We start from the raw sequence: 18,287 nt of genomic DNA on the forward strand, positions 1-18,287 counted from the left end.
TACGCCGCACGCTGATCATCCTTTCCCAGCGCGGCACTTCCCCACGTGAGCTTATATCGAACCCGAGAACAAAGCGCACAAAAGCGAGTTACTTTGGGGGAAAAAAAAAAGAGCAAATCTCGGAGGAGAAACTCATGGCTTCGTGCTTAGATTTCCCCCAGCAAAACTAACAACACATCAGACCACGTAGAAAACTGTTAAATGCTGATAAAGTGTATCAGTTAAATCCAGTTGGTGCATGTACAAGACTGCATCRTCTGAAATAAAATTCCACTTTGATAAAATAGCTATGGAAGTTTCTGAAGAGAAACTCTATTTTAATCTATTTCTTGTCTCAAAGCAAAGCTTTCTGTTATTTCAAACTAAGCACTAATACTTATAAAAGTGGTATTTCTAGTAGGAAAAATGCATCTTATTACTTGTTCAAAACAATGATGTTCAGAACACAAACAACCTAAAATACGCCTTGAAACACCATTAAAAACGAACAAAAACAGCTAAAATTCCCAGACACATTCATGTTCCCGGAAACRTTCTTCATTTCTGAAGCACAATGATAAAAAAAGGCATCACGATGCTATCTATATGTTTCTATGGCTGTTATTTCAAATAGATATGAAACCTCAGTTTCTATGTAGACGCATAGGTTAATATTTTCTCCTGCTTTGGTCTYCCTTTCCCCCCCTACCCCCTAATTCAACTTAGATCTTAGTTTCTRTCTTTCTCATTTACCTATCTGAGCTAGCCAAAAAAAAGGGGGGGGGGATTTTTCCAGTTTTTTCCAGTTTTTTGAAACAGATCTTWTTATTTCTAATCAAGGTTCTGAATAATGCGCTCTCAAAATATCCACATCCATCCATATAACTTATATTGCCTTCAAATCATATTCCTGTTGGCAATATTGGCTGCATTGGAATCCTATGGAATTTTAAGCTAGAACTTATATATGCAATAATATATATAAAAATATTTCATAATATTGGAATAAATAATTCTGTTGATAATCCACCAAAAAGAATAGATCCAACTTATTTCTACTGTATCTGTAATGACAACTTAAGTAGCAAAATTATGCATTTACCCACAAATCTGAAAAACATAGGCCTGTAATTAACTTCTGCGGAATCACTGATGTTTAAACATAACTCTTCAAATATCAAGGCTTTAGGAAACACCACAGGCAAATATAACTAAATACGCACCTGGTGAAAGTCAGGGTCTTTTATACACAGATACTTAGAAAAGCAAAATTTCCATTTAACACTAGAAGGTACCGCTTTGGAATTCRTCCTGCTAAGAACGTATCGGAGAACATATACTTACCGGTTAGGTTATATTGATATTGGAAGCAATTTTGGTTCAGGATACACGGCCTCATTTGCGAGCCTTCAGGGCAGGGCTTCGTAGTGACCGAAGACCGTAGCACTTGTCGCATTCGTAACTGCATGACGGTCGGGTCACACACCTAGAAAAGCGACGGAGGGGACGAGAGACCTCAGGACATACCGCAGACGTGCACGGGCCGGGCTTGCTGCAGGCACAGCCGCTGCCACGTTACGTGCGACATAATTGTATTTCTAAAGCTATTTAGACCGTACGCAGAACGCACTTCCCTGCTTCTTGCAGCAGGACCAGACCCTGCTTTTGCTGCTGGGAAGGACGGCAGAAGTCTTCCAAAGAGGGACAGAGCAGATGATTAGTATTTGAATACACTTTTTCACGAGTCCAAATAAATAAATAAATAAATAAATAAATAAATAAATAGAAATTTTTTTAAAAAATCACTACCCATATGCCCAAGTGCCACAGTTCAAATATGTAGTATCACTTGGGAAAAAGTCCTTAATAGCAGGATCACCTGAATCATTGTAAAGCAGTAATGACACAACCACTACTTATTTGCAAGTTGAAAATGTTCTGAAGATTTCGGGCACAGTGAGTGTGTTTTTAAGCAACAATAGGTGTTACAGCAAACCTTCCATTTACAGGAAGGACATCTGCTACCGCGTGTTGGTTATGAAGCTGTCGACAGGACGGCGGCGCGTCCCAAAGCGGGTGCTGCAGCGCGGGCTGGCTGAGCCTCGCGGCGGTTGCACGCGGGTGCAAACGAGCCGAGACCTCTGCCCGTTCCCCGCCTGGGAAAACGGGCCCGGGGAAGGGTGCTGGCCCTCGGAAACACGCTGCCCTTCCCGCGCTCCAGGGCAGCAGGGACGCACGAGCGATCCCTGCAAACCTGACGGAAAGAAATCCTTACTAGAAGTTTTCAGAGCGATTTAACTGAACGAGACGACCCATTTGATTCCTAACAGTCTCTCAATAGAACAGAAGATTTCTCAAGAACAGCAGGAAAAGCCAGAAAACACTGCAAGTAGAAATAGGTTACTTTCATAAACGCTCGGAAACATAAAACACATTTTTTCTATAGAGTACTTCAATATAAAAATTAACTAGCAATTTAAAACCGCAAATCTATTAACATGCAACTGCCTGCAAACACGAAGCTCTGCAAGGACAAAAGTATGGATAAGCCCTTTATTGTGAATATTAAAAAGAAATATCATGGCATTACAGCATAAATCTAGATCTCAGACTGCTGAAAACTGGATTAGTCGCACAGATGATAGCAGAGCTAGACAGAATAAAAATCAGYACAAACAGAGAAAGGTCTAGTCCAGTCTTAAAACTGAGCTGTCAAGGCCTATGTTCCCCACGCTTGTCCTATGTGAAGGGAATTCTATTACGCTCTTACTGCYGATACATCACCTCGTCAAATCGTTTTAAACGGCAATCTTACTCAAATATCCATGGTCATCTAAAATAACCAATTATTCTTAATCTTGGGGGCAGGTTTAGCTCAGTTGGTTAGAGTGTGGCGCTGCTAATGCCAAGGTCATGGGTTCAATCCCCGTACAGGGCCAYGCWGAGGGTTGGACTAGATGATCTCCAGAGGTCCCTTCCAACCTTGCCATTCTCTCTGAAAATTACACCTACGCTGAGCGTTTACCAGCAGTTTGCTACCTTTTCGGCAACTAATCTGCTTATTCATCCTCACAACGAGGACTAATAACTTCAGTGATTTGCCAATTTAAAAAAAATAAAGAAAGAATAAAAATCAAAGAYGCTCAGTAGCTCCTCCTAACTAGAGTTTTTATGCATTATGTTGCTAAAGGGTGGGAGGGACAACTCAGTAAATGCTGGGAGAGCAGCAGCTCTGAAACACCTTCTCTTGCTTCCTTCAAAATAAGAACCCGCAGCCAGAAAATACGCATCACTTGCAGATAAGCGAATGCTTTGAAGAAAACAGTATTCCCCCGCCTCTGCCCAGCCCGCGCCGTGCCGCGCTCCGGCACAGGCTGCTGACGCCCGGCCGCGCCGCCCGCGTACGCCCCGTCCCGCGGCCACCCGGCGCCGCCGGCAGCGGCACCGCTCTCCCGCTCCCACCTCCTCCGGCGGGGAGCAGAACGGCCGCCGCAGCTCCGAAGCCGCCGTTCGGACGGCACCGACGGGCCGCGCCGTGCGGGAGCCGGCTCCTACGATCAGCAGCCCGCTTCTCCCGGGTTTGTACAATACAGAATCTCTGCAGGAAAAGCGTTCGTTTAATCAAGCTGAGTACACGGGCCACATGCAAGAATTCAAAGTCTGCAAACTGTAACTAATATCCTGTAATGTTATTTGTTGAATTTTTCTTTACGTCAATTGAGAAGTCAATTTAGTTTTGTAATTGATTTTCTGGCCTTRCTCTTTCAAGTTAACTATGTAAAAAACTGAGCCAAATATGTATGGAACTGAATAAGCAGCAGGAGGGAATGACTTGCAAAGCAAAAGATGAAAGCTGGGATTTTCAAAGGAGCAAGAGGGAGCCGAGGATCCAACTGCCCCGGAATCCCAATGGGCTTGGGTGCACAGCTCCTGCAGGATCTCTCAGAAAGTCCCAGCTCAGAAGAATTAAATATTTACTGTGTGATAGAAACAAGGAATGGCTGAACAGACTTGAAGTAGTTAGGGGATGTGAACTGTAAAAGTTAAAGGAGAGAGATTATTTCCAGTGAGGGGTTACAGAGTGTATTAGGAAGGGATAAAGAAGCATGTAAGGTATTGGGAAGAAGATACTATGTCACCGTTATAATCACTGCTATCACTAGTAACTGTATGGATCTAGTCCTAATTTTGGATCTTAAAAAAATTCGAGGAAAAAACTAAACACCATTGATCACAAATTACATTTTTTAGGAGATAGGACAGAAACAGTGTTATCAATCACATTACAGAAAAGGCAGGAAAAAAAATGGGGGGGGGGGAGGAAGATGATTTGAGTAACTAAAGTAAGCAGTTAGCCCAGAATTAAGAATTAGGACAAGACTACAGAAGCTGYAGATTTTGAACATTCTTGTAAATGAAGAAAATGACAAAAGTTGGCACCCACTCCTGATCTTCTAGGAGACCTGAGGTTCTGTTCTAGTAATTCTTGCTTAACTTGGGGGATTATGAGAGTTTACTACCTGCTCAGCAAAAATCCGTTGTCCAATTTCTGCCTTCAGCCAGGAAAACTGAAACCCACCTCTTACCCCATCCAGGTGTATTAACAGGTACAACATTTATGGAGGAAGGAAGGGGGATGGATATGGATTCTGACTGGTCATAGACACAAGAGAGAAAGCAAGACCAGTGAAACGGGGGTAGCTGCGAGGCGCAGACRCCCAAGCTCAGCGGCCTGGAGAACCTGAAGCGAGGCCTTCACCGTCAAGGTTAGGCACCAACTCAATTTAAGTTTCAAAGCCTAGGTCGTCTGTTGGATTTAGCCCAAGATCCTTTTTCGATGATTATAATCAACAGAGCATATAATTTAGGGACAAGCTTCCTCTGATACTGCTGGTAAAGATGGAATTAATTTCTAGATGGAAATAAAAATAAGGACCTAGCTCAGGACTCAAATTAATATCCTACAGCATAAGGACATCATACACAGACACAATAAATTTCTTTACAAATGTAACTGTACTGTTCCAGCCTACTTTATTGTACTAAGTCTCACCATTTCCATTATCCTTTCCTATCAAGTGTGAAAAAAAGTTGAGCTAGAGCCAGGAATCTATAGGCTAAATTATATAAACCACTACAGAAACAAAATATTCTGAAGCAACAAGAGGTACGTACCATGTTAACAGAAGAATGAATCAAAGGTTTTCCCAAAGGACCATTCACTTTAGATGTTACAAAAGCCAGCATCTTGTTTCTATGGAGGAATTCTTGGCAGTATAACTACAGCATCTTTAATATTTTTTTYCAACCAATCCTGTTTTTCCACCATGACCACTTGTCACTATTTTAAGCTAACACAGAAAGGGAGCGATATAAACACACAAAGAATGTACCCGGCCTCTTCTCCAGACAATAAGAGTCCAGACAAAGCACAGAAAGTTCTAGGAGAGAAGAATATTAAATAAAATAGAACTGTAAGGTTATAAATGCTAAGTTCCCGGGTGAGAGTTGTTACCATATTACACAGTAATATATACTATTTGACCTTCTTCGTCATTGATCTGAAATGTTACCCATTGATCGAGGCTTTCATATGCATCGCAGTTGTACAGCACAGAAGTTGTAATCCATTAGACAGCCCTTTAAGYTGATTTCTTAACAAATAGCTCCTATAACGCATCCTGCACTACAAAAAGCCGGCCACATCACGTTTACCAGGCTGCTCACAATGAAACGTAGCACCCGAAACGAAGGTAAAGGCATCTGCAGGAACGGGTTTAGCTAGTTTTAACAGTGCAATGAGCCACTGTAACTGTATCTGCAGATACAGATGTTTTGTAACAAACATGAGCCTTTTTTTAAAAAAAAAGAAAATTAATTTGCCCACATTTTCTTTTTGAGATGCATCTAAGTTCTGAAACCATCCAGTGTTACAACTGTTTTTTAAAATTATCACTAATAAAGACAAATAAAAATAGAACCAAGAATCTAAAAAATACGGCAGATACCAACTTTTTGATAAGGCCATACAAAAAATACCAAGTCACAAATACGTGAAAGAAGCAGCKTTTTTCCAAAAATGCCCTAGACCAGCCTAAATCTCATGCTTCACTTGAGTAAATTATCCCTTGGGCTACAAATATAACTCYGCATCGGTTTAATTCTTTAACCCAGTCTCCGTACTACAGGTCCKCCGCCAAGCCCGTGCGTGACGCTGCGGTGAAGACTTCCACGGCGCACCCAAAGTCCACGAGCGTCCACGAGCGTGCCCACAGTTTCTCTCCCAACGGCCGGAGGAGGGGAACGCGTGTCCAAACGCCAGCAGCTCAGCCTCACGCCCGAGATGAAAGCCACTGCCAAAAACCCGCAAGTCACCCGTGCTGCCCGGTCCCCCGTGGGGTACAACCACTTATTTAAATCCTACCCGCACGCCACACAGCAGATCCAAGACAGTAACAGCTCAGCCAGTCCTCAGCGCCCTACGTTGCTACTGATCCACATGGAAAATGCTCCCTGCAACAGGGACAGCTGCTCTCACGCACTACACATGTAACCTTGGATAATTAACTAATTTCAGACCTCTCAGAATTAGCTACTAGACATACCAACAGCTGAGGCAAACGCGAGGCCACTCAGACCTGATGCTGGGGCTATGACTGTTACGCCCGCGAGAGCGGAGAGCTAACGAAACGAATTTGAGAGAATTATTTCAGGGACTTGTAGCACAACTTGCATATTAACTCATTTTACGCATGCTTTGATGAATTCAATTGAAGTCAATTAATTACATTTCCAAGTCAGATGAACACAAAGTCAAGACACTGCAGGTAGTGCATGTTATTCGATCACTGAATATTTAACAGAGRTGATAGGATTTCAGTTTCCAGATTATTTAGCTGCTTCTTTGAGCTATCAAGTGATGATGTCTGGCTGAACACACCATTGTAGCTGGAACGAATATGAAATCTCTGAAGCAAAATGCAAGTTGATCTAATTTTCTCTTTCTCTCATTTTCTTTTTTTTTCTAACTAGCAAGCTTCAAACTGTTATTTTAGGTAGCTTTAAAGCCTGGATACTTAAGCTACATTGATGTTACTTAGCTACAGAGAAGAAAACTTTATGAGCCAAAAAATCATCTGCAATCAGAGGAAAAACCACTTTGAATTTACTTCTTACAACAGGGAATGTGCRAATAATAGGGAAGCTGAAAGTCAGTAATTATGAGCTTCCTGAATGCAATAAAGAGACAGAACCTCAGGAAGCACCTTTAGGTATTACATTTCAGTCAGATGCATTTCCGGATCACAACAAAGTGCAATTAGAGAAAAATATTAAAATTTACCATTCTGTAATTTTGTATTAAAATATATCTTCGTGTGTATCTTCATATAATCAAGACATAAAAATAGAAATTGAGCTGGAAAATATATAGAAGGTATATATATATATATRTATATGGAGGGATCTGAAACTTAAAAAGAAGACTCTAGAAACACCAAAATTTAAAAGCAAAAGGGAAATGTAGCCAATAAAAAGCAAGAGAAGCATTATAAATGGTGCATATTTGTGCAGAAACAAGTACTGAAGAAAGTACTTCCTATTGACAGAGCACTGGCTACACTTATGACTCATTGATTTCAGTAAGATTCAAGATCATTYACAATCCTGAATGTTGAATATTCAACTGGAAAGAGTATTGTTACGAGATAAAATTGAATAATACCCTAAAAATTATCCAGGATACAATGACATATTGACAAAGGGTAAACTAGATAATCTAAAAGGCCTCCTTACGTYTGGCTGCTAAGACTTTGTTATTCTGCTATCAGGATGAATTTATTACCAACACCAAAAAATATGAGCAGAACACTTTGGTGACTGGAGAGGAACTCTCACATGACCAAAATCCTAGGCAAATACATCAAATTAAAGAGCTCCTCAGTCAAAGATGATGTTGAAATTGTGGTTGCTCGATTCTTATGAACACGAATTTGTCAACTTTCATAAATCCTCTTTATCTCAAGTAAGCCAGAAATGACTGGAGATCGGGGAAGATTTCCCAGAGTGCTTTTGCTGGKCTGCCTTGCAAGAGAGCTATCACTAGGAGAGTGCCAACTACTTTGCTATGACATGTAAACGTGCTTGAAAGGATGAAGGTTTTTCCTTTTTCCTCTTGGTATAATGTGACCCTTCAAAATTTTCAGGTTACTTGGGGAAGCAAAAGGAGTTATACTTAGAAAATGGATTGGCAGTGAATATACAAAAAGTGTTTTCCACAGCTACATTTTGAAAATGGACATTTTGATCCCATTTTCCCATAAATCGGAAACCCCGCGGGAATATACCAGCTACCGCACAAAATTCCCTCAAACAAAATTAAATGGGCAGTGCGAATAAGCCAGAGGCTCTACATATGCAAACTTATCGTTGTTCTTTTGGAGAACCGACTTCACTGACTCCACCGATCARCGTTTGTGGCCGTCCTCCACGCCGATTTGCTGCGCGCGCAGCAAACCCAGCGCTCGCCTTCGACGTGCAATGCGGGCGCAGCCTGGGACCGTGCCGCGGGGTCCTTTCGCAAAACTGAAGGACCGCAGACAGCCCGCGCAGCTGTAAAGGGCGGGCAGCACTGCTGTRAACTCTTCAAAGAGGGGCCTTTATTTTCTCTTAAACCTAACACTGTTTGGTGTTTCATGTCGTGACAGAGCTATCTAAACACACGCTCTAGCGGCACGCAGTCATCTCAGTTTCCCAACAAAACGTCGTAGAACAGCTTGTGGAAACATATTGTTCCGCTGATTGCACTGGCGCCCGCCCGAACATTTAGGAATTAACAGCTACCGTGGCAAAAGGATGCGCAGGGAGACACAGGGACTGTGGCACTCGGCACTGCAACGGCCAAGAGCCGGGCTGCCCAACRGGGCAGCCGCCCGCAACGTTTTAGACATCCCTTGTGTGCACCTCTGCGCCCTGGAGGCTTCATCACAGCCAAAAACCCAGGATGTCCTAAGGACACCAGGACTCTTAATGGGGTAGGCAGTGCTTCAAGAYCAAGCGACTGTCATGAAGGCACCTGAAAAACACCCAGTGGCCTTGAGGGTATCAGCATTAGTTTGCTGCATGCAAAATGAAGAAAATCTATTTATGAAAAAGAAGTCAACGGCAAAGAAACAGTCCTACCACTGTGGGACTTTGAAAGGTATCCAAGCATTTATACTGGTTTCAGGAATGTTACACTTCATCAAAACTAAGCTGCTCAGGAGGAGGTAAATACAGGAAATGATTTTATTTGACATGTTCTTACTGAGTATATTGATATGCTACACAAAATAATATGGAAGGAAATTATCTGTGTCAGCAATAGTATAAATTCCTGTCCAATAGCTGCTCAGACTTTTGATAATGGGTTTTCAACACAGGAGCAATGAATAAATGTTCATCACTTAAATATATCAAGTGAGTGTATTACAAAACTCCTTACATTAAACCTAGCAACTATTTCAATACTAATCAGAGAGAAACAATACGCTTTAAATTACATGCTTTGAGGCCTGAGAGTTTTCACAGGACAGAATCTGCAGCTTCTTTCCATCTTGAACACTTAGAAAAATACAGGGCATTTGGCAGTGGCTTGCATCCCTGCATAATGCACAGTGTTTTGAGTATTTTCTGACATGACAAATTGTTTGGGTATTTTGCTGCCATATCCTTCTGTTGCTGTTGCCAAATCTGCCTTCAAGTTTTTTAGGAGGAGATGCTAGACAAAAATATTGTCTTTTGAGAAGAGAGAGCGGTCATTCTCTCAGGCCTATGACCTGTCTAAAGGAATGACAGCACCATGGCTTACCAGAAGGTTGTTACAGGAGTTGTCTGTCTTGGACAGAGCACTCCCTTGGGAGTGTTCCTTAACGTGGCCTTCACTGTAACTAAAATGCAGATCCCTTCACGCGTTGTACTTCTTTGGGTCCCTTCTTGTAGACTGCATGGAAGGATGAGTTGAATCAACTGTCATAGTAATAGCAATGTGTTTTACTAATTCATTTTTCATAGCTCATTCTTTGGAGTTGTAGAAAGATCAAGCCCTCCAGATTCAACCATGCTGGCTGTAAAATCCATTAAGCTTGAATTCCCTTGGGAAATCATTTAATTGTTAGAAAATACCTACATTATAAAACAGTTTGAGGGCAGCAATAAGCAAGAAGTGCAAGAAACATCCCCCTAGGAAGCACAACGAGGTGAGCTCACCTGTGGGCACTTGCTCCACTGTCCCCAGTCAGACACCGCACACTCGCTGGGGCAATACAAGCTACACTTCTGAATTTCCTCTGGGATTTCAGACTGGTTGCACAGGGCGCTGGGTACAGTCTCTCCTTCATGTTCCTCAGCAGTGTTTACACACCTAAACAGAAAATCGAATTTTTTACATGATGGTCACCAGCTTATCATAGAAGTGATGAAGATCAACAGGTCTTCCTGACTCCAAATAAGATACCACGCATAAAACATTAGTTCTATGCAATACTACTGGTCAAAACATGGAGTTAATTGCATTAATAATACAAATGATTACACATACGATATATGCTTTTGTTACTCACAGTCATTCAAGAATAACATTAAACAAACCCATCGAGCCTCATACCACACTTTTCATTTCAACTGGGCAGCAGCAGATTAGTAAATGGCAAATGATGATCAGCAGGAAGAAAGGTTTATGTTCCTCCTAGTAACGTCACAACATTTGGAAATAACTCAGCATTTCTCCATGCCTGAGAAATAAATACTTGCTAATAATGAATGTCACTCCAGTGTGAACATTTGCGGAAATACTAGCAAAGCAGCAGGCAGGGAGTTGCTGCTCAGGCTTTTCGTATACGTGGCATAAAGGTGGAAGAATGATAATTTAGACACCATGCCTTCTTCCTCAAACAAGTCTTGATCATAACRCAAGGCTGCATCTCTGAGATGCTTCTCCTGCAAACCGCATCACACAAACACATTCTTCTTTTCTTTTGAAATACATTGGACTCAGCGACATCCTGCCACTTGGCCAGTCACTTCACCTTTACACAAACATACTTTAGCTCTTTTTAATTTGAAATAACTGTGCTTTTTTCGTCACGCACCTGACTTTTCTTGTTTGTATTCCTTCTCCACAGTGGAGGGAATTTTGTTCGCTGTTGATTTTGCACGGAGACCACGCTTCTACTACCCAAGCATACTGATTGCACTCGCTGTAACATGGGACTGCCTCATGCACCTGCCAGGGAAAAGAATCAAAACTATTCACTTGAACTACCCAGGTTAGCATCTCTGCAGAAGTGCCTCAAACAAACCAGGAAAGAGTAAGGGGAAAATAGCCTGGCTTATGTTCCTTATGTTCCTGTAATATCTTTAAGTTCATTTATGCATTATTGACTTGCCAGGGATTTTTAAGTGTGTAATAAACATGGCATGCATGCAGCATCTCAGAAAACAGAATAAATAACAGCTCTTTTCTAAAGCCAGAACAAAATTCCATTACAATTTCATTTGCTCAGAGCACTCACACAATAATCTATCACGTATTATTCACGAGGACTGGGTGTATTGAATCCTTTGATGTTCCAGAAGGTACAAACTTAAAATTAGTGGTCATTTACCTTTGCTTTTAACATATTCATTTAAGTCATTTATTGTAAGAGACTGAAATTTTATGCAGCCTACAAATTTCATTTTTATATACAGAACTTATAAATGCTATTTCCCTGGAAGTGAGTTATCTCTAACACATCTCCCAGGCAAACAGTACTGTATATCTACCTGAACTATAGTATCTACACAGAGAGAAAAATACAGCCCAGAGCTTGATAAGCATTTTTAAAAGGTGACAGCCGTTAGAAGCAGCACACTGAGAAACATTACATTAGCAGATTTTTATGTTTAAGCTAATGAATCCATCGATAGTTTTGTTACAGAAACAAATAAAAGTTATTTATTTTGAATCCAGTTTGCCTGCAGAAGCCAACCTGAAGATACAGCATTCCCCGCCGCACAAGGCGCTGCTCTGGAAGGACGCGCAGTGCACCGGCGACAGCGCTACCACCCTCCCAGCCGCGGCAGCGGCTCTGCTTGGGCGAGCGAGGGACCGCCGCGAAGAGCCAGCGCAGACCACCGCATGGCCAAGGGGACAAGCCACCACCACCAAAGCACACGATTCAAAACGGGAGCCAGCCGAGGAAGCAGAAGACCCCAGATCCTTACGGGGCGGCAGAATGCAACGGGGGCACCGGGACGTTACTTCTTCCATGAGGAGGTTGGGATTAAGCGCAAATCCTTCCTCAGGGCTTGTGCGCAAACCCCATGAGAACCTGCAGAAGTTGTTAGGCCCACGGGGGCGAGGAGGAAGCCCGAGCAGTCACAGCCCGCGGTGCAGGGAGCTCCCCACCGCGCGAGGGACGTCCCTTCGCAGCGGGGAGCACGGTCTCTCCCGCGCCAGCTGCGCCTGCACCAAGGTCTTGGAAAGACCGCATTGCCCATCACGTGGTCACCATGAGCTAATGGTTTCTTCACACCGAGGCACCCCCAGCTTCACACCGTTGGGGGCATGAATCCAGAAGAAGCAGAGCAGTAATATCAGGAATTTAGCTGGTATTAGTTTTGGGGGTCAAAACACTGAGCAGTATTTACCTAGCAGGACACCACCCTGTGCCAGAAAGCAGACTGGATCTGGGGAGAGAGACAGTGCCAACGAACTCAAATCTAGCAGAGAAAACATGAGGACAAAACAGAGACCACATCCGCAGGCAGTCACACGCACGCAAGCGAAGCGAAGCAAAACCTGCTCTGACATCCCCGCTGCCTTAGGCAAGGTGCAGAGGACATGCCGGCCCGCAGGACGGCCCACAGCGTCAGCAGCACGGTTTCCGTGCTGCYTCAATACCAGCCGCAAACCCTGCAGCTCCCGCTCAGCGTGCCCGGCACTCAGAGCGATATTACGCTACTGACTCGGCCACTATTTAGATTTTCSTCGCCATTCCCTGGTTACGCTAACAGTCAAAGAGCCAGAAAGATAACTGTTAAGAATAAGCCCCATCACTCCACTCTCACCTCTGCCCAGTTTCAACACCAAGCAATGCCATCTCTGCTACTATTTTGAAGACACCAGAAAGGTGTCAATAGCTCCCACGTGTCACCCAGACAGGTATTCTCCTCTAGCGCAAATACAGCTAAGCTCTGCTTTAAATGGGAGTTGAAACAGATGTCGTATTTCCATCGGTGAAAGTAAGCGGATGTGCATTTCCCATCTGTTTGGAAGCTGTGAATATAATTGGTGACTCTGTCTTTGCCTTAAAAAAATCTGGTGATGGGGCACGTGTTCCTCTCTCCTGCCACACGGTGTTTTCCCCCGATTCCTCCCTCCTGGCTAGCTATCATTTGTTTCCAATCAGTTCTTGTTCTTCTTTTTTTATACAGCCTTAAAGCCTTTCATTCACATCTTTTGCAAACAGCTGTGTGGCTTAGAAAGGTCAAACATATGATGTTCTTAGTTCTGCATTTTCAACAGATTTTGGCTAAGCCTTGCTGTTCTTCGGGCACCTCTAAGCAGGGGCAGCTGGGATGCTTCCCCCTTCCCAGGTCTGCAGCAGCACCCTGTCGGGACGCAGATACGTGCTGGAGCGTGTCGTGGTGTCCACACTCCTCACCCAAACCAGGCAACCATGCGCCTCAGCTGGGAGAGGGCTGCGATGGGCCCCCAGCCCTGCCGGGCGATGCAGAGTGTGCCTGAGCCTCAGGTCAGACCTGCACCTTGCATCCTCCTGGCACGGCCCCTGCCACACGCTGCCTGCTTAATGCTCAACCCTCCCTAAACATCTTCAATGACAGCGTATTTACAAAATCCRTCAGATCGTGCCATCCTACGCAAGCTAATGAAGACGACAGGTTGGACTGGGGGCCCCATTACAGCTCTTTGGTGCTGCCCAGGAGGCAGGAAYGTGCCGCAAACTCATGACGCCTGATCTCTGCGGAGCTGCAGACCTTCGTGCCTCCAGAGGCCAGCCTGGCCCCACTCCTCGCAGGACTTAGCGCCTCATCTGTAATGCTTTCAAGAAATAAAYACAATCAAGCTACTTCCAGCATCTTAGAAAATCAACTCCTCTCCTTAATTTCTATATATATTCACAGGYTGTTTCTTGGGCTAGATGATGTAAGATACCATAAATACGGCTGTTCCAAAAGGGTGACATCCTGCCTGGCTGAAGCCACTGACTTTCACGGGACCACTCTATCACTCCTAGTCTTTGTAGCTCACCTGCAAAGACCATAAATCTTCTGAAAATAACAATAACGAAAAAAGGACAAAGAATTAAATTTAGACTGTAACAAAACATGCTTTTTTAAACTGAAATGGAGATATTCTGAATTAGAACCACAATTAACATCTGAATCCTAAAATCAAGCTGATGGCTCCAGTCCTAAGTAATGGAAAGAAAGACAAATGTTATTTTTTGAGACAAACCTGCTATAGGCTTGTCCTAAGAAAAGAAGGCAGCTTCCATTCACTCCAGTGCACACTCTGAGWCCTTGCTAAGGTATCTTCAAGTTAACAATTACTTAAACAAGATATGTATAATGTATTTTTTCCTTTAATAGTTGATATTTACATTTTAGTGAAAAGTCCAAGTATCTAACCACCAGAAAGCTTTCATTTGATGTATAGCATTCGGCAATTTATTTATTCACACATAGGTCAGGAGCAACACTAACCTTCCAGAAGACATATAACAACAACCGCGCTTGCTCATCTGACCTGACTCATTAGAAGCAATTCATAGCTATGCTCCAGGTAGTTGTTGGGGTTTTCTGATGAGCACCTGCACTTACACTAGAACTGTGGGTGTTCAACCCTTCTGAAAATCATAGTGACTTCATATTTCAGTGAACATGAAGATTTATTGTCCCTCAAGGTAAATATTGACTCTGGCCTTCCCTCAGTCGATATTTTAGCTTTCAGGTCAGTAAATCTTGGTGTTCACCTCAACTAAAGTCAATATCTGCTTATTATATTAGAACAACCAAACAGATCACTGTAGTCCTGAGACCCCGAGGACAAACTCTGTGCTATTCATTTCTAATAAAAATGGATTAAATTCATTTCTAACATAAGTTCATTTCACATCACTGCCCTAACATGGAGCTTACATTAGACCGAGTATACTGAAACAATCAGAACCGAAGAAATAACAATCTACTTCTAAACTATGGAGACCACCATGAATAACTCTAAAGCACTGTATATGCCAAAAAGAGAGCTGATTTGCTCTKATTTGCAAAGATGCTTGTTGGAAAAGAAATTCATACTTAGACATTAAAACACTGCTACTAAGACTTATCAACAGTTCRTCCACTTTTAATGCTTTTGCACACCTACTTCCATCTATCTCGCATATTTAGATGTCATGGTGAGATCTCATGGTGCAAAAGTGGTCCTCTCCTCCTCTCACGTCCGTGACTTTTTGAAAGCTGAGCCATAGCCAGAACTTCCCTTGCAAGCAGCCCAACATGACGAGATCTAGAGCACATCATGAAATACGGCTGTGCACATGTCTGTCCATTGCAGGATGGGAGACAGTGAGGATCTGGTTACATCATGATTACCTGCAGCTTTGACTTCTAYGCTGATGCCACCCAATTAGTCCAAATCTCTTTTTTGGTTGTTAGGTGCTGTTCTACCCTTCTATTAAATGAGCAGTTCTTGTAATGCTCTACCTAATATTGCATTTGCATTCCACTTAATCCAACACATGTACTTTCTGATAATAAGTTTCTTTTATTGAATTCTTTAAAACAGAATTCAAAATGGAGTACTTGCTTTGGTAATTACCTGAGCACATGTTTAATTGATTTGGTAGAGCTAAGCATGCATTTAAAAGCTTTATAAAATTTACTATGTATCTGAAGGACAAGTACTTCTCTATGAATAGAAACTGCATCACAGAAAAAACCTCATTAAAATTTCAACATTAAATAATGCTCTTTAAAATAAAATTGATTTTATTTCATTGTAGTTTATGTATTGATCACAATTGCTACAAATATGCTAACTGCTCATCAGTATCAAAACTGATTGAACAATTAATTTTCAGGTAATTTGGGTTTTGCAAGCAGTTGTTTCAGAGATTAATACTTTTTTTTTTTTTTAAAAAAAAAGTATTTGGACTCTAGTCACCAAAGTTAAAAGATACTGTTTTAGAATGATTTCTGGCAGAACATTTTGAATAGATCAGCATGTGATAAGATTTGTGAAAAAAATGGAATTCCTGGATTTTTTCATGCCTCTAGCAGATAATATAATTGCATAAATCTTAGTGAAACAAACTCAGCACTTCTAGTTTTCATTTATACCTGAATCAAAAGGGGGTTGCTATTTTTGACCTCCTTCACAGTAAGGAAAATAGAAAATCAATTAGAACTTTGATAAGGTTATGAAAGCCTTCACTGGTTTTGAACCAAGTTCAGAGAAAACCCAGAATTGGCTAAAACTTCTCAGCTGAGAAAAAGATGGAATCAATTTTATTCTAATGTCTAAGCACAAAGTATGAATTGAGAGGCAGGGCAACAACTGTTCCCACGATAACACAGAAGGAGACAAATACACATTCCCAGTCTCTGCCCGCTGGGCAGTGCTCAAGCCCAGAAACACAGGAACAGACACTTCCAAATCACTCTAAGTGACTAGCCCTGGTGACAGGTTTCAAAATCAYTGCCAAAAAGAAAAGCTCTTCTGTGAGTAGGAAGGGTAAAAACAATTACGAACCCTCTGAAGTTCTTCCCAGCTCTTGATTATCTATTTACAACCCAACCCTCAAAACAGCTCAACTTTAATTGTAATTTACACATGAGAAAAGCAAGGATGAAGGATTAAGGGGTTTAGTACAGGCTGGGGAGGGAGCCCTCAGGGAGCAGGGGCTGAATCTGGAAATATCCCCCCATCTTGCACTAATGCAACAGTGCAGGGTAAAATCAGATACTGGAGAGTTTATCTAAAGGCACTCCAGGATGATGCCATTAGAAAAGGAAGCAGATCTAAAGCTACAGTGTGCAATTTTGGCTTCACAATAAGAAAACAGAAAAGAGGAGAAATTAGGAATGCAATGGGACATCCGTGATACAAAGACACCTGGATGTTCAACGTCGGCTCACCACATTCTTTAGATGCTTTTACCAGATCTAGTCTTTTTGTTGGACTTTAAAAGTCTCCCAGTAAATCTCTTATTTTCTTCTAATGGATAATTAAATATACCAAGACAGATACCTGTGTTTTTTCAAATTCATAAGTGCAATAAATGGAAAATGTCTTGTTTAAGAAGTTAATTGAAGTGAGCTCTGCAGAACCACAGCCATTACAGCTACCACTTACAGAACTACCATGTCACTCGGTAGGGTTTATTAATTCACATTTACTAAGTGCCTTTATTTTCTGTAAATTTGGTGCCGGCATTAAAAATACTGAGTTGTAATAAGGTAAAGTGCAAGCATCCTCTACTGGAGATTAAAGAAAGAAGTCAGTGTAATTACACGTGAAAGAACATGGGAGAAAATATTCTCTACTGTTCATTTCAATAAAATCCACCTCTCTAACTAGCAGCAGAAGTTAGAGGCCAGAAAGCACGTTGGCAGCCATGGACGACGCCTCTGATGCCACGTGAACTTACTGTTGGATATAGGCAGGTCTGAAAAAGTGGGTTTGGTATTTATTACATGATTAATAAGGCAGCAAATGAGAAGATTGGTAAACAAAAAACTGCACCCAAAGGTTTATTGCAATGAYATTTCTCACCCTTTGAGTAGTCAAACACAGATATCTCCATGATACCAGCTATTTTCAACTGAAATATTTAAGCAGGACAATTTTGTCTTAGAATTATACTAGGAAACGGAAATTTTAAAGTATGAATCAGGGGTATGCTAATAAAATTACAAATCGCCAGTTCCTAAGGCTCGGCTCTTTGTTCTACTTTTCCAATCTAGAACACAGAAAGTCCAAAACTTGAATCTATAAATCTTGAATCTAGAGCACAAATAGGTCCAAATACCCATTTAGTATGTTGTCAAATACACAAGTCTAAACGAAGGCAGCAAGTCATTACGGAGAGCTCTGGTGAACTTTTTTGCTGATTCCAGAAGCTCTAGATACTGTAGCTGTTGCTTCCTCCCTGACACAGAGCACAACAAGCATAGCAAATTTAAGCTGATATAAATAAATCAATGTCCTGTTTTTGAAACAGCACATTTTGCTAAAGCTGAAGGATAGTTTCAGGAGTAAC

The 18,287-nt window shown here is 42.0% G+C and overlaps 1 protein-coding gene across 1 annotated transcript in view; it reads right to left on the reverse strand.

The window, feature by feature from the left end:
* THSD7B (thrombospondin type 1 domain containing 7B) overlaps window positions 1-18,287 on the reverse strand; it is a 260,059-nt gene that overhangs the window by 22,106 nt on the left and 219,666 nt on the right. Inside the window, exons 16-18 of the mRNA XM_085320933.1 lie at window positions 11,106-11,239; window positions 10,225-10,378; window positions 1,324-1,465 (exon numbers count right to left, since the gene is read on the reverse strand). Of these exons, the coding sequence (XP_085177059.1) occupies window positions 1,324-1,465; window positions 10,225-10,378; window positions 11,106-11,239 (430 nt within the window). The remainder of the gene's footprint in view (window positions 1-1,323; window positions 1,466-10,224; window positions 10,379-11,105; window positions 11,240-18,287) is intronic.

Source organism: Rhea americana, unplaced genomic scaffold, assembly GCF_003343005.1.
Source record: "Rhea americana isolate MKP2758 unplaced genomic scaffold, rheAme1 scaffold_67, whole genome shotgun sequence".
NCBI classification, from domain to species: Eukaryota; Metazoa; Chordata; class Aves; order Rheiformes; family Rheidae; genus Rhea; species Rhea americana.